This window comes from Pseudophryne corroboree, chromosome 6 (assembly GCF_028390025.1).
Source record: "Pseudophryne corroboree isolate aPseCor3 chromosome 6, aPseCor3.hap2, whole genome shotgun sequence".
NCBI classification, from domain to species: domain Eukaryota; kingdom Metazoa; phylum Chordata; class Amphibia; order Anura; family Myobatrachidae; genus Pseudophryne; species Pseudophryne corroboree.
In genome coordinates, this window is record NC_086449.1 from 271,564,793 (window position 1) to 271,582,808 (window position 18,016).

The 18,016-nt window shown below is 44.7% G+C and overlaps 1 protein-coding gene across 1 annotated transcript in view; it reads right to left on the minus strand.

Annotated features, from left to right (window-relative positions):
• The window catches only part of GALK2 (galactokinase 2), a 337,269-nt gene that overhangs the window by 120,879 nt on the left and 198,374 nt on the right, over nt 1-18,016 (minus strand). Inside the window, exon 6 of the mRNA XM_063926027.1 lies at nt 3,732-3,830. Coding sequence (XP_063782097.1) covers nt 3,732-3,830 — 99 coding nt within the window. The remainder of the gene's footprint in view (nt 1-3,731; nt 3,831-18,016) is intronic.

Consider the following 18,016-nt stretch of genomic DNA (forward strand, 5'->3'; position numbering starts at 1 on the left):
AGTCTGAAATAATAGTGTACTTGCATATTGCTGAGGGAGTGTTACATTAGACAGAGCATGTTTTTTTAGGTGCAAAAAATGTTTGCGAATCCCAGATAATGCTAATTCTCTAGTACTGACTGGTCATCTATATGCAGCATATGGGCTGGCTTCCACACTGCTGGCAGTCTGCAACATATTCATAGAACTATGAATACTGCTCAGACATTTTTAAAGAGAATGTTCCATTAACTGGTAATAAATAAATAACTGCGATACTGTACATTAAACAGCAGCTTATACAGTAATATCCAGTTTCAAGGAGGACCAAGGAGCTGTCCATCTTTCTGCCAACACTAGTTAGGGAAACCGGTTTATGGATAATCATATGAAAGTGAACTGTGGCTAAAGATAAAGGACAACATAACTTCTACAGAACCTATGTTCATTGACAGGGGTTTACGCAGTCAAGTTACTTTAGTTTATTGGTTTGGAAATTCTGTCAATTTTAACTAAATACATTTATTTATCTTTCTTGCTTCCTTCTGCTCCCCTCAGTCACATAATTGCATAATCTGCCACAGTTGTTTAATCTCTGTGCCCTGGTATATATCACAGCTTTCCTGAGGTCTGTTCATGGGATGCACTCATATCTAGACACAGTCGCTTTGGGTCACATATAAGGGCAACACACATAAAAACTTGCTGTATTTTGATGTTTTATCTTATAATAACCGATAACAATTATTCCCTAAAATTAAATCACTTCAGTGATCATTAGGAAAACTGAATTTCAGACAAACTAAGTTAGAAATAAATGACAAATATTAAAAGCAGTTTCAGATTTCTGTGACCTTCGTAAGGACACTTGGCCAATTGTCTTTCCGTTTTATACAGACACAGAATATACAACTCTTTAGTGGCCTCTGACAGCCATATAATAATGAATTATACCCTATACCGTGTTGCAATTTTTTTTATTTTTTTTTAAATGCTTTGGGAAATAAAAATTTCTAATGTTGTTATTTGGTCATTTTAAAGAAATGTGTAAATAGAAGATTTCTAAGAAAAAAAAGTCTAAAAGAATATTTAATAAAGAAAGTAGGTAGTATGAAAAACTCAAGACAATTGTCTGTATCAAATATCAAATAGTTAAACTACCGTATATACTTGAGTATAAGCCGACTTTTTCAGCACTTTTTTGCGTGCTGAAAAAGCCACCTCGGCTTATACTCGAGTCAGTGCACAGTAACAGGGAGTGCAGTGTGAAGGAGGGACACGGAGCGCACAGCGCGCGGCTCTCCTGTGTCCCTCCTGCATCTCCGGCGGGTCTATTAAAGGAAGTACCCGTTCGTAACCTCTGATCACGAACCGGCACTTCCTTTAATAGACCCGCCGCGGCCGCCGGAGATGCAGGAGGGACACAGGAGAGCTGCGCGCTGTGCGCTCCGTGTCCCTCCTTCAGAAGACAGCGCGGGATCGACGGAGGGGTAAGTAACAGCACTGGGGGAGCATATTTGGCACTTGGGGAGGGGGCATATCTGGCAGCAGCGTGAGGGGCATATCTGGCAGCAGCATGAGGGGCATATCTGGCAGCAGCATGAGGGCATATCTGGCAGCAGCATGAGGGCATATCTGGCAGCAGCATGAGGGGCATATCTGGCAGCAGCATGAGGGGCATATCTGGCAGCAGCATGAGGGCATATCTGGCAGCAGCATGAGGGCATATCTGGCAGGAGCATGAGGGGCATATCTGGCAGCAGCATGAGTGGCATATCTGGCAGCAGCATGAGTGGCATATCTGGCAGCAGCATGAGTGGCATATCTGGCAGCAGCATGAGGGGCATATCTGGCAGCAGCATGACGGCATATCTGGCAGCATGAGGGCATATCTTGCACATCTGGCACTGTGGGGCATATTTGGCAGCATGAGGGCATATCTGGCACATCAGGCACTGTGGGGCATATCTGGCAGTATGAGGGCATTTCTGGCACTGTGGGGGCATATCTGGCAGTATGAGGGCATATCTGGCACTGTGGGGGCATAACTGGCAGTATGAGGGCATATCTGGCACTGTGGGGGCATATCTGGCACTATGAGGGCATATCTGGCACTGTGGGGGCATATCTGGCAGTATGAGGGCTGTGTACGGCTGGAGCTGCATTTCCCACCCTAGGCTTATACTCGAGTCAGTAAGTTTTCCCAGGTTTTTGTGGTAAAATTAGGTGCCTCGGCTTATATTCGGGTCGACTTAAACTCGAGTATATACGGTATATTGTAGTGTGAGTTCTTACCTCTGACACAAATGAGTGTTCCTGCACTTAGAAGTTCTGCTAAAAGTACTGGATAGAAACTTTTATGGCACATAAACTCAAATTCATGGAAAAACTTATTGATAAACAACATTTTTGGTTTCTCTGTTTGGAGGAGAACGTGTAAATTATTTCTTGATCCAACCCTGGAAATTGCCTCATATAATTGGCCATGGGTGAAGCAGCTCTCACGCAGGTCCACACTGGATTTGGAAAGTTTGTCCTTGGGATTTGTTTATTGTCAGTGCTAAAGCAAAAGCATAGAGTATTGCATTCTTTTGAAGTGCAATGACAAATCTGTTGTTCTTAAAAGGTATTTGGTGTAATAATACGTCTTCTACTTTGCCACACAGAGTTAATATAGTAGCATCTATGATATTTTTATGCGGTTTTGTAACACAAGATCTATTTCCATTACATAGCTTGAGGGTGGGTGTGGGGCTAGATTTGTAATTACTGTAGTAGGATACTTAAGGGTTAACGTGTTGTGGACGTCCAGTAGCTTCAAATGAATTTAGAAATTCTGGTGAATAAATGACTGCTTCATGTGGGTCCACAATACTGTTTATCTACTTACAAGTTGTTTGTGCTCCAGGTATGAATTCAAGTATGTAAAGTAATTTGAGTTTTGCAGGCGCACATCATGATCCAGAGGCAGCTATGTATAATCTCTGCGTATAGACACCATTGCAATCCCTTTATAGCAGAAGTCTTCCAATGCATTTACTCTGCTCTCTCCAGTATCCAACAACTGAGAAGCAAAGCAGCTGGTTTCAGTATCATTATGTAGATAGACCCTTATATTAGCCATCTGTAGGTGTTAAAGTTATTTTAGATGTAATATGAGGTGTAGTAATGAGATGCATTTATTTAAAGAAAGAAACATAAAATAAGTTTAGTAGATGGCAATTTGTCTGACTTGCTGTAATGTTGTGGAACACATTAATGTGATCGCCAATGACATTAATCATCACTTCTTATTTCTGCACTAAGATCCACGAGAATAGAAAATTAAACAGTATTGCTCAAACCAGCTAAATATGTGAGGGGTCAGAATTCAGCAAACATCAGTGACTGTAATGTGGCTGTTACTTAGTAACTGTTGGCCTGATTTGGATTTGTGTGCAAACCCCATGGCTTACATACACTTACAATGATTCGGGGTCTGTGCATGTGCAAAACCTGCAATATCGCTTGTAGTCCCCCATTAGCTGCAGCATCACCCATTACACATTATGCAATGGAAATATATAATAGATCGGTTTTAAATTGGCATTATGTAAACTAAGCAGTGTACTTCCAGTAACGGACTTCAGTAAAAGTTTCAGGAGGGAAACCAGGGTAAACATTTTTTTGTATACTTGTAAATAAAGTAACAACATAAATAAATAATCAAAAACATGGATTTATTCAGAACCTGGCATGCAGGTGATACCTACAGTTCCTTCCTCTGCCAAGTAAGAGATGGATTGGTCCATCCCGCCACCTTCTGTGCCAATATAACGTTCACATTTTGCGCAGGTTTCTGCAAGTTCAACCTGGAATGAAAAATGTATAGCATAAGTACATTTGATTATACACAATTTGCTGAATGGTGTCGACAGTCATCTAATGACGAAAGAACTTCAGGAATCCCAGTGGATGAAGCTGCAACAAAGCCTGTAATCACACTACTGAGTAACTACAGAGGCTGTGTGATCCGTGGGGATGACCAACCCCAGGATTAAGCAAGATTTCAGTCTGGCGAGACATTTAGGATCCGGACAACGAAACAACGTTTATAATTTTATTGTGGAGCATTTTATTGCACATGACAGACTGTTATTGCTTCCAAAATGCTCAAATTGCTTTAATATGCAGTTTAGGGTTTGCTTTCTAGCATAACCTTATGGAAAAGGATTCTCAACTGGGAAGAATAAGCCAATATTGATTGGTGATTTACAGGGGTGTTTATTAGAAGGAAGCATCAAGATGATTTTTTATCATAGCTAATTACAGAGGAATAAAATCTGTTTTCTCTGACATTTATCAGTAAAATATCACTGAGGCAGCTACGCAATACTAAACCGTCAAGATGAATTTTATCTTGGGTCAATGCTGATCTACAAAGAAGTTATGCAGTGTTTACAAAAATGCTTTTCAGTCATACAGTGAATGTAAAATAGAAGAATTACTTTGTGCCATATACAGATGGAGCCTCCCTCATCTTTGCTGTTTCTCCGCCTAAACGGAGGTTTAGTCGCACCTAGGCGATAGCTTAGGTTGTTGAGTTTATGCAAGGACAGGCGCGTTGAGGCACGACTACATACTCGGCATGCATTATACATCTCCACCACTGGGTGGCTAATGCTCCACTAATCCAGTACTTTAGAACGAATAGCGGCGGATTGATCTACAAGCTCTGGCAAATGATCAGTGACGACAGTAATGGACCAACGGTCAGATAAGAGTCAATATAAAAAACATTTTTTATACAGACGCAAACGAAAGTGTTAAAATACTTGTCCATTGCAGTGTTACTGTATGTGAGCATCCAAGTCCCATAGACAAAGCAATATATAAAAATAGTGTATACAGATGCAACTGTGTTGAAGCAATACTGTAGTTCATTGACAATCAATAAATAAAAATAGTGTATACAGTCGCAACTAATGTGTTAAGTACTACTGTAGTTCATTGACGTTATAGAAACTGTACTGGTCCAAGTCCCATATATCCCATGAGGCGTCGTGGCCGAGCAGTGAAGTGTACCACTCCCCATGCTCAGAGACCCGGGTTCGATCCCAAAGTGCAAATGCTTTTTTTGTTTTCTTACACTTTATTAATTTTTTTTTTTTTTTAATCTATTGTAATATACCCTCACATCCAATAGAAACATGCACAGAGGTTCTACATAATCAGTGCAATGCTGTAAGAGCGTCTCATTCAGCTATCTTAAACACACAGTGGCTATGGGGATAAGCGAGCTCTATGCACCGTATGGGACACATACAGTACTGTAGCAGGCCAGACTCAATCGCAGAGTGGGTTCACAAAATGGATGCCGCTTGTGACCCAGCATCTCACAGAAGCCCACAGCTATGGAGCGAGCGACAGCATCTGTTTTGCAAGAATAAGGGCAATGCTGAAGGAGTGCCTCAATACACTAGTTAAAATGGACACAGCGGCAATGAGGTCCCGTAGAATGAGCAATTAATAAAAATAGTGTATACAGACACAAATGAACATATTAGATCTACAGCTGTAGAACGTGTTAAACCTATGGTCCATTGACATTAGGGATATACTGTATTGTACAGTAGGAGCGTCCAAATCCCGCAAGAGCATAAACAGAAACCAACGGGAAAAGATCACTGATTACATTTACAAATGAGCTTGTGTATCTATCATGAGGCGTCGTGTCCGAGTGGTGAAGTCTGCCACTTCCCATGCTTAGAGTCCAGGATTCGATTCCCAAAGTGCGAATGCATGTTTATTTTTTCTTGAAACTTTATTATTATTTTTTAAATCTATTGTAATATACTTTCACATTCAATAGAAGTGTGTACACAGGTTTTACATAAATCAGGGCAAAGCTGCAGGTCCTGTAGACTGTAGTCCATTGACGTTAGCGAATCTGTGCTGTACTGTATGTGACCGTCCAAGTCCCATAGCACAGCATAAGCAAAACCAATGAGAAGGGATCACTGCTAACATTTACACATGAGCTTGTGTCTCTATCAAAGAGAATGCAGTTCTCTATCTGATCTTCATTTACATGCAGTACTGTGTTGTAAATTTATTGTAACCTGACCTCCCTCCCTCCTTGTGAAATGAGCAGGTTCCCAGGGGAGGGGGAAGGGAGTGTGTGAGGGGGGGGGGGGAGGTGGTGGCTAAATACCGTGTTCTGCAGAAATGATTCATTCTGTTCTGCAGAAATTATTCATTAACCTAAAAAAATGAAACAATAGATCAATTAAAATAGTTTACACGCAAATAGTGTATACAGACACAAATCATGTTAGAGCCACAGCTACAGTACGCGTTACAAACTATAGTCCATTGACGTTAGGGATATACTGTACTGTATTGTAGAGTATGAGCATCCAAAGCCCGCAGCCGTTACGGCATAATTATAACCAACGGGAAGTTTGAATATGATTATGTGCACAGTAATACAACAGTTTCCATAACTACTGTAACTGTCTGCCGTTGCACACAATACTGTACAGTATAAACCAGTTCACTTGTACTGACATCCTGTATCACCGCAAGATGAACAACCTGGGACACACACACCTGGGATGCACGTCTTGGATGCTGTATACTGTGGGATAATGGCTGCCCACCGGAACAGACCCTACAGTATGGGTGAGCTGCGATTCCTCGTTCACTGGTGAGTCCAAGCTCTCACCAGAAACGAGGAGAAGCTAAGGGCCTATAGGAGGTCCAGCAGGGAAATACTGCAAGATTTTAATAGACGCTGGACAGTGCGGTCATTTCAGAGGAGGTGGAGTGACCTCGAGAGGAGGACCCTCAGATGCCTGCAGACCATCAGGAACTGTAAGTACTGTACAGTAGATTACTGTACTGTAGATTAAATGTAAGCAGTGATCCCTTACCATTGGTTTTGATTATGATGTAATGGCTACGGGATTTGAACAATCACATATCCCTAACATCAATGGACCATACCTGTAACACATCCGTTTGCGTCTGTATACACTACTAATTTTATTTGTTGGTTTGTCTGCGGGACTTGGACACTCACATATCCCTAACGTCAATGGACTATAATGTAGCTTTATCACGTTCGTTTGCATCTGTATATACTGTACTATATTCAGTACTATATACTGTATTTGAAATACTGTAGCATACTGTAGCGTAATGAGACGCTCAAGTAAAGTATTTCTTGCGCTGTAGTTCAGTATTGTATTTTAATGGATACCACACGCATGCGCAATGGTGATTTAAAAAGCAACATCTGGAGGATGATCACAGGTATTACATTCAAAGGTAACGCCAAACGCGCTGTGCGCCTCCCTATGACCATGCAAGCCTCCTTGCGCCCAGGCACGCTGTGTATCCGTGATCGCGACTAACGCCTCAGCCAGCAAAGGGAGGCTCCATCTGTACATTAAATATTCCCTGTCACTGTGTACTGTAAAATACCTGACCATGTTTTCTTTGGGCCTCCTTATGCGGAAAATGAAATGTTTTCAGCTGATCGTCGGAGAAGTGCAACCAATATCACTATAGTGGAAGTCTGTATATTGACTTTAGGTATCTTTTATACTTTCTTACTCTGCCAAAATGTCCATGAGACTTCCTAATTTTATTGCGTTCTCCTTAAAAACTGGTGAAGCAAGCAGTGAAGTGTATGGGGTTGGTGTCAGTCTCGATGACGCAATTTGCTGCATATTGTGACATCTTGGCAAAACCAGCGTTGCGGGATACCATGATAACGTGAATCTTATAGCCACCCACCCTGTTCTTGCACCTCACAGATATAAACATTGGCAAGAATACTCCCAGCCTTGCATAACTGCCTCTGCAAATAAGCTCAGCTTACAGTAAATAAGTCAAAACACAATTCACCAAATATCAAACACTACTATTATGTATTCTACTGTATTCAGTGTACTCCAATCTGTCAAGAATTTATAGTTTAAAAGGGAATGTTACCTCAAAACATAATTCATATTTTTTGGCAACTATGCACTACCTAACACAGGGAAATGTATATGCTAGACGTCATTTTATACTATCACTATGTGCAAGTACAGCATTGTACACGTAATCTGTCTATTATTCTATACTTCTGTTCATTTCTGATCCTGGTAACACCCTCTTCCCAACGACATCATAACGTGCCAATGACCTCAAACAATACACAACAAAGGTCTGTGGAACAATAATTAGATTCAGTGAAATCACACAATGGCATCCATAGGCAAACACGGGGGGTTCAAGTTGCCCGGAAACCCCCTTTCAACACACCCTGTACATGCAGTATAACGGGCAGGAATGGAGCAGCTGCACACTCCTAATGGCAGCAGATTTTCCTAAAAAGTCTCGAGTGTGTGTGTGTGTGGATCTGAGTGCGCAATCATTACACCAGAGAGAGGCTCTGGTAAGTGGCTTACCATTATCACTTGGCCTGCTGTCTGAAGGGGAGGCAATCACGGGACCACCTGTTGGGATCCCGGCGGTCACTATGCCGAAACCGGAATCCCAGCAGGCGGTGAATTGGCGCTGCTAGAATACTGGCGCCACAGGCTTTTCTCCCTCTGTGGGTGTCCATGACACCCATAGAGGGAGAATATATCCTGCGGCGAGCGCAGTGAACCCGCAAGGGGCTTTCTAGCGCTCGCCCCACTGCCAGCATAACGGTGGCAGGGATCCCGCTGTCAGGATCATGACAGCCAGGATCCTGGCCACCAATAAAAAGTATGTATTCGTCTGAAAATAAGATTTTACACTTACCGGTAAATCTATTTCTCGTAGTCCGTAGAGGATGCTGGGACTCCGTAAGGACCATGGGGAATAGACGGGCTCCGCAGGAGGCATGGGCACTTTAAGAAAGACTTTGGACTCTGGGTGTGCACTGGCTCCTCCCTCTATGCCCCTCCTCCAGACCCCAGTTAGAGAAACTGTGCCCAGAGGAGATGGACAGTACGAGGAAAGGATTTTTGGGAATCCCAGGGCAAGATTCATACCAGCCACACCAATCACACCGTATAACTTGTGATAACTACCCAGTTAATAGTATGAACAAACAACATAGTCTCGGTCTAAACCGATGAAACTATAACATAACCCTTATGTAAACAAAAACTATATACAAGTCTTGCAGAAGAAGTCCGCACTTGGGACGGGCACCCAGCATCCTCTACGGACTACAAGAAATAGATTTACCGGTAAGTGTAAAATCTTATTTTCTCTAACATCCTAGAGGATGCTGGGACTCCGTAAGGACCATGTGGATTATACCAAAGCTCCCAAACGGGCGGGAGAGTGCGGATGACTCTGCAGCACCGATTGAGCAAACAGGAGGTCCTCCTCAGCCAGGGTATCAAATTTATAGAACTTTGCAAAGGTGTTTGACCCCGACTAAGTAGCTGCTCGGCACAACTGTAATGCCGAGACCCCTCGGGCAGCCGCCCAAGACGAGCCCACCTTCCTAGTGGAATGGGCCTTAACCGATTTAGGCAATGGCAATCCTGCCGTAGAATGCGCCTGCTGAATCGTGTTACAGATCCAGCGAGCAATAGTCTGCTTTGAAGCAGGCGCGCCAACTTTGTTGGCTGCATACAGAACAAACAGCGCTTCAGTTTACCTAACCCTCGCTGTTCTGGCCACATAAATCTTCAAAGCCCTGACCACATCAAGGGACTCGGAATCCTCCAAGTCCCGTGTAGCCACAGGCACGACAATAGGTTGATTCATATGAAAAGAAGAGACCACTTTAGGCAGAAATTGAGGACGAGTCCTCAATTCTGCCCTATCCACGTGGAAAACCAGATAGGGGCTTTTATGTGACAAAGCCGCTAATTCAGAAACACGCCTCGCAGAAGCCAAGGCCAACAACATGACCACTTTCCAAGTGAGATATTTCAACTCCACTGTTGTGAGGGGTTCAAACCAAGGTGACTTGAGGAAACTTAATACCACATTAAGATCCCACGGCGCCACCGGAGGTACAAAAGGAGGCTGAATATGCAGCACCCCCTTCACGAATGTCTGTACTTCAGGAAGAGAAGCCAATTCCTTTTGAAAGAAAATGGATAAGGCCGAAATTTGGACCTTTATGGACCCTAATTTTAGGCCCAAAGTCACTCCTGTTTGCAGGAAGTGAAACAGACGACCCAAATGGAACTCCTCTGTAGGAGCAGTCCTGGCCTCACACCAAGAAACATATTTTCGCCATATACGGTGATAATGTTTCAATGTCACGTCCTTCCTAGCCTTGATCAGGGTAGGAATGACCTCCTCCGGAATAACTTTTTTCGCTAGGGTCCGGCGTTCAACCGCCATGCCGTCAAACGCAGCCTCGGTAAGTCTTGGAACAGACAGGGCCCCTGCTGCAGCAGGTCCTGTCTTAGAGGAAGAGGCCCTGGATCTTCTGTGAGCAACTCTTGCAGATCCGGATACCAAGTCCTTCGTGGCCAATCTGGAACAATGAGTATTGTTCTTACTCTTCTTAGTCTTATTATTCTCAACACCTTGGGTATGAGAGGTAGAGGAGGGAACACATAGACCGATCTGAACACCCAAGGTGTCATTAGAGCATCCACCGCTACCGCCTGAGGGTCCCTTGACCTGGCGCAATACCGCTTTAGCTTTTTGTTGAGACGGGACGCCATCATGTCTATCTGAGGCAGTCCCCACCGACCCACGATCTGTGCGAAGACTTCTTGATGAAGTCCCCACTCTCCCGGATGCAGGTAGTGCCTGCTGAGGAAGTCCGCTTCCCAGTTGTCCACCCCCGGGATGAATACAGCTGATAGGGCGCTTACATGGCCTTCCACCCAGCAAAGAATCCTGGTCGCTTCTGCCATGGCCGCTCTGCTCCTTGTGCCGCCTTGGCGGTTTACATGAGCCACTGCTGTGACATTGTCTGACTGAATCAGAATCGGTTTGTCCCGAAGCAATGCCTCCGCCTGGTGTAGGGTGTTGTATATGGCCCTCAACTCCAGGACGTTGATGTGGAAACAAGTCTCTAGATTCGACCAGAGACCTTGGAAATTTCTTCCCAGTGCGACAGCTCCCCAACCTCGGAGGCTTGCGTCCGTGGTCACCAGGATCCAGTCCTGAATTCCGAACCTGCGGCCTTCTAGGAGGTGAGCACTGTGCAGCCACCACAGGAGAGATACCCTGGCTCTGGGAGACAGGGTGATCCTCTGATGAATTTGTAAATGGGACCCGGGCCATTTGTCCAGTAGATCCCATTGAAAGGTCCTCGCATGGAACCTTCCGAAGGGGATGGCCTCGTACGATGCCACCATCTTCCCCAGGACACGCGTGCAGTGATGCACTGAAACCTTTTTTTAGCTTTAATAGGTTCCTGACCAGGGCTATGAGCTCCTGAGCCTTTTCCATCAGAAGAAAAACCTTTTTCTGGTCTGTGTCTAAAATCAGGCCCAGAAAGGTCAGGCGCGTTGTAGGGAATAGCTGGGACTTCGGTATATTGAGAATCCAGCCATGCCCCTGCAACATCCTCACCGACAGCGACACGCTGTCCAGCAACTAATCCCGAGATCTCGCCTTTATGAGGAGATCGTCCAAATATGGGATAATTGTGACACCCTGCTTGCGCAGGAGCACCATCATTTCCGCCATTACCTTGGTGAAAATTCTCGGGGCTGTGGAAAGCCCAAACGGCAACGTCTGAAATTGGTAATGACAGTCCTGTACTGCAAATCTCAGGAAGGCCTGGTGAGGAGGGAAAATCGGAACATGAAAGTATGCATCCTTTATGTCCAGGGACACCATCCAATCCCCCCCTTCCAGGCTGGCGATGACCGCTCTGAGCGATTCCATCTTGAACTTGAACTTTTTCAAGTACAAGTTCAGGGATTTTAGATTCAAAATGGGCCTGACCGAACCGTCCGGTTTCGGGACCACAAACAGGGTTGAGTAATACCCCTTTCCTTGCTGGAGAAGAGGAACTTTGACTATCACCTGTTGAAGATCCAATTTTTGAATTGCAGTCAACACTAACTCCCTCTCTGACGGGGAAGCTGGCAGAGCCGATTTGAAAAACCGGCGAGGAGGCACGTCTTCGAATTCCAGCCTGTATCCCTGAGAAACAATCTCTATAGCCCAGGGATCCACCTGTGAGTGAACCCAGACCTGGCTGAAAAATTGAAGACGTGCCCCCACTTGAGCTGACTCCCCCCGGGAAGCCCCAGCGTCATGCGGTGGACTTTGCAGATGTAGGGGAGGACTTCTGCTCCTGGGAACTAGCTGCATGCAGCTTTTTTCCCTTGCCTTTTCCTCTGTCAAGGAAGGACGATCCCCGTACCTTCTTGCTTTTATTGGAACGAAAGGACTGCATTTGATAATGAGGTGCCTTTTTAGTATGCTGCGGGGGGACATAAGGTAAGAAATTCGATTTACCGGCCGTAGCAGTAGAGACAAGGTCCGAGAGGCCTTCTCCAAACAACTCCTCCCCCTTGTAAGGCAACGACTCCATATGCCGCTTTGAGTCGGCATCCCCCGTCCACTGTCAGGTCCACAGGAGTCGCCTAGCAGAAATAGACATAGCATTTATTCTGGAGCTTAGTCAACAAATGTCTCTTTGCGCATCCCTCATACATAATGCAGCATATGCTCTAGGGTCATTAGAATGGTATCCTTATCTAGGGTGTCAAGTTCCGTAGATAAGGAATCTGTCCATGCTGCGACAGCACTACAAACCCAGGCCAATGCCATAGCCGGTCTAACGATAGTACCGGAATGTGTGTAAATGTGCTTCATGGTAACCTCCTGCTTACGATCAGCAGGATCCTTGAGGGAAGCTGTATCCTGAGAAGGCAGTGCCACCTTCTTGGATAAGCGTGTCAGCGCCTTGTCTACCTTCGGCGAAGATTCCCATCATATCCTGTCCTTTTGTGGAAAGGGATACGCCATAAGAATCCTTTTGGGAACTTGTAGTCTCCTATCTGGAGATTCCCAAGCCTTTTCGCACAAGTCGCTTAGTTCAAATGAGGACGGAAAAGTGACCTCAGGCTTTTTCCCTTTATACATGTGTACCCTCGTGTCAGGGACAGGGGGTTCCTCAGTGATATGCAAAACCTCTTTAATGGCAATAATCATGTAACGAATACCTTTCGCCACCTTTGGCTGTAATTTTGCATCCTCATAGTCGACACTAGAGTCAGTATCTGTGTCGGTATCTGTGTCAGTGATCTGGGATATGGTGCGTTTTTGAGACCCCGAAGGTCCTGGTGCCACAGGGACAGGCATGATCTGACTTCCTGACTGATCCCTAGCTTCAGCCTTGTCTAATCGTTTATGCAGTAAATTTACATTTGCATTCAAGACATTCCACATATCCACCCAGTCCGGTGTCGGCGTTGCCGACGGCGACCTGACCATCATGCACTCCCCCTCCTCCTTAGGTGAGCCTTCCTCGTCAAACATGTCGACACACACGTACCGACACACTTCACACACACAGGGAATCTCTTTTCTGAAGACAGGTTCCCCCTGAGGCCCCTTGGAGAGACAGAGAGAGAGTATGCCAGCACACACCCCAGCGCTATATTACCCTGGAGAAAAACACAGATTGTTTACCCAGTAGCGCTGCTTAATGTATAAACGCCAATAATGTGCCCCCCCTCTACTTTAAAACCCCCTTTCACCGTGTGTCAAGCAGGGGAGAGTCCGGGGAGCTTCCTCTCAGCGGTGCTGTGGAGAGAAAATGGCGCTGGTGAGTGCTGAGGGAGAAGCCCCGCCCCCTCGGCGGCGGGCTTCTGTCCCGCTCAAACTTACTAAAAAATGGCGGGAGCTCTTTTATATACATGTACAGTGCCCACCTGTACATGTATATAGACTTTTGCCACAGGAGAGGTGTTTTATTGCTGCCCAGGGCGCCCTGCACCCTTACAGTGACCGGAGTGTGTGAGGTGTATGGGAGCAGTGACGCACAGCTGCGGTGCTGTGCGTTACCTCAGTGAAGCACCGAAGGCTTCTGCCGCCTGAGACGTCTTCTGTCTTCGTTTCTTCTGGCTCTGTGAGGAGAACGGCAGCGCGGCTCTGGGGTGAACGCCCAGGACGAACCTGTGTTCACTCCCTCTGGAGCTAATGGTGTCCAGTAGCCGAGGAAGCAGAGCCTATCATTTAAGTAGGTCTGCTCCTCTCTCCTCAGTCCCTCGATGCAGGGAGCCTGTTGCCAGCAGTGCTCCCTGAAAAAGAGAAAAAATCCTAACAAAAATGCTTTCTAAGCAGGAAACTCAGGAGAGCTCCCTGCAGTGCACCCATTCTCCTCTGGGCACAATCTAAAACTGGGGTCTGGAGGAGGGCCAGTGCACACCCAGAGTCCAAAGTCTTTCTTAAAGTGCCCATGCCTCCTGCGGAGCCCGTCTATTCCCCATGGTCCTTACGGAGTCCCAGCATCCTCTAGGACGTTAGAGAAATACTGTATTACATAAACTGCACTTTGTTTGGGGCAGACTATAGTTTGTAACATGCTAATTATGAATCCATCATGGGCTGGTGACAATTGCTCTAAAATCAAACATTTGGTAATCCCCCTCCAAAAATCTTTGCCCCTGGAATCTCTACTGAATGTTTAGCTCTGCAAGCTGGCTTACTAGCAACATCATGGAAAGTATGTAAAGTCCCAAGAGAATATTTTCATATATTCATTTATTAAAGATTAGATTAGACAAATACAAAGGGAAAAGCAGAGGGTTAGATTCCATTCAACAAATTAGGAAAGTGAGAGTGAAAAGGACATTTAGTCCGGAACCTCCACCCACACTTTGTGGTTTCTGCCCAGTTTCCAAGCCAACTGATGTGCAAGAAGCAGTTACAATTAAGCACAAAGCCTGACACAAAAGCTAATAATTACATTCTCTATTGCCAAAGAAATACAATCTTGGATTCTAAATCCATTATGCAATAATATTTTGTCTGAGAAGATACGTGGTCCCCACAGTCTTTTAGGTAAAAACCCCAAGCAGTTAACAGCAGGTTTATGTGGTTACCATACAGCTTAGTGCATAGAAAGAGCAGGCATTCGCCATGTTGTTGTGCTGAAAGATATTATAACACACTATAAGCTCTGTTATTAATAATGTGCCGATTATGTGCGAAAAACATAATATTGCTAGTCAAAAATAGAACTGTAATGCAGATTCCCCAGGACCATTTGAAAATAATTAGTGTAATGTATGACACGGGATGCCTTTCTGTATTTGGATGTATTTTAGTCCCTGGTGTTTGGATTGTTCTATTTTTACTTACATTGCCAGATGAATTCATATTTTATTCTATCAAACCATAAACTGTACTAAAATAATATATCTACACACATACAGTATATAGGAGGGAATTCAAATCTTAGCGCACCACCGATCTCTCGTCTAAAGTGACAGAGATCGAGGGGTGATATTCAAATGCCCCCAGTTATCGCGCAGATCGCGCCAATTACACTCTAGTTTAGGCGTGCAAAGCACCTACACCAGACTAAAGTAATGGGCGGGAGCGTGAAAACACCCGTATGGGCGCATAAAAGGATCTCTTTACGTGCAATTCAGCTCGCTGCCCGCTGGGGTAGCAAGCTGAAATTAACTTGTCTCGTCCGTCCGCATCAACATTAGAAAACTGCCAGTGGACGCAACAGGGGGCGGGAGAGGGGTGGAGATTTGAATCTCCCCCATATTATTAGTATATTGGACCCAGCCCATCTCTGCTATTCTGACCAACCCTCCCATACAAACCCTGTTACGAGGTGCCAGTTATCCTCTTCTAGGTCTGTCCCCGCGAGCCTAGGCTTCCGCTACATGCAATGAGGACACGGGACAGACCATACCTTATTATACAGATGTACATAATACTGTATACAGTCTAACTTATAAAACAACTCTGGGAGGGATTCAACTATCGCACTGTTCAGGCGCAAACACCTGCGCCAGCATTTCTGCTCACAACCCCCAACCTCCCATGCGGACATGCAGAAATGTAAGAAAAGTGACCCATTTGGACACCGAAACTGCACTTTTCGCATCGCACCCAGCACTTTAGTTGGGTTTAGCAGCATGAAACAGCTAAACCTGACCAAAGTGCTGGGCGTGATGCTTATGGGTGCGATCAGTGCATTAAAAAGAACAATTGAAAAGTGCCCCACGATGTATCATTACTTTAGTTGGAAGCTCGGGTGCGCATAAACAATTGAATTGCCCCTAAGTATTTTAACTTTTATTCAGAAACTTTGGAATACAGTTTTCTACATAATGGAGTGGGGGAACATTGACATTTGACTATCCCAAAATTGTTTTGTGACTTTCACCCCTCTCGGACAGATAGTTTGCGGTCACACAGCGTTTGAAGAAGCTGCATTTTTCCTATGCATTGTAAACAGTTCAAAAGTAGAACAACATGTTAACCTAAAACTTTTGGTTAAATTTAACAAAATGCCCGCTGAATCTTGCCCTATGCTAACCAAGGCTTACGGGGCAGATTGTATGTCACATACACACGTGTCTGAGTAGCACAAAAGATTTAGTGAGGATGTCGAAGACGATGTACTTCCCGGAAGGCAGTGCACATCAAAAACAAAAGACAATGTGGAAAAAAAATGAGAAAATTGTTGGAATTGACCATCGACTCTGAATCTGAATGATAGCAGAAATGGTAAACATGAACAGAGAAACCGAAAGGCAAGTATTGCACCAAGATCTAAACATGACAAAAGTTTGTGCTGAGATGGTCCCAAGGCATCTCACTGCTGTACAGAAAGAAAAACGATAGTGAATTTGTACAGACATTTTGGAACAAATTCAAGCGGATTCACTTTTTTTAGATAAAGTTATTACTTGTGATGAAACATGTATCTTCCAGTATGATTCAGAGACAAAACGCCAGTCAATGCACGGGAAAACACCATCATCCCCAAGAATGAAGAAAGTACGTCAAAGCAGATCCAAATTCAAAGCCAAGTTAATTTTTTTCTATGATACCACAGGTGTTAAGGGCCCCATGCACTAGAACAGTGTTTCTCAAACTCGGTCCTCAGGACCCCACACGGTGCATGTTTTGCAGGTAAACCAGCAGGAGCACAGGTGTATTAATTACTCACTGACAAATTTTAAAAGGTCCACAGGTGGAGCTAATTATGTCACTTGTGATTCTGTGAGGAGACCTGCAAAACATGCACTGCGTGGGGTCCTGAGGACCGAGTTTGAAAAACCTGTGCACTAGAATGATAATGGGCAATATATTGCGATTTCAACCTTTCGGACCGATATATCTTATGAAAAGTGTCACATCGTATGTGTTTTCCATCCAATCCGATACAATGCGCGTTCCCGTGAGTGTCGTGTCGGATCCCCTAGGTCGCTAGTGCTGCACTCGTGATATATCGTAATCGCATGGAATCGTATGGAAAAGTTGTGTTTTTTTGTGCCTGCGATATATCGCCTACGGTATATCGTAGGAAGTTTGACTGGCATTCTCAGGACACTTCCATCAGCGGCAGCAGCAGCAGTGACGCAGGAGGAGAGCTCTACTCTGTATATCTGATTTGATTTGATTTACATTGCCCCAAGTATGTATTTAATCCACACTGACCACCAATATCACTGTCCACCTAGCACACTGTCCACCAATGTAATCACACTGACCACCAATGTATTCTATTGTTCACATTTTATTCATTTCTGTGGACCCAAAGCCATTTTAAAAACCCCTAATGGCCATGTGTTTTCCCCGCCACTGTACCCCAATGCTGAACCTTGGGTTTCTTTGTTCCCAAAGTAATTTTAACCCCTAAAAGACTATGTCTTTTCACCACCACTGTACCCCAATGCTGCACCTTGTGTTTCTGTGTCCCCAAAGTCATTTTAACCCCCTAATCGCCATGTGTTTTCACCACCACTGTACCCCAATGCTGCACCTTGTGTTTCTGTGTCCCCAAAGTCATTTTAGCCCCCTAATGGCTATGTGTTTTCACCACCACTGTACCCCAATGCTGCACTATTGATGTTTGGGTAATGAGGAAACTATTTTCAAA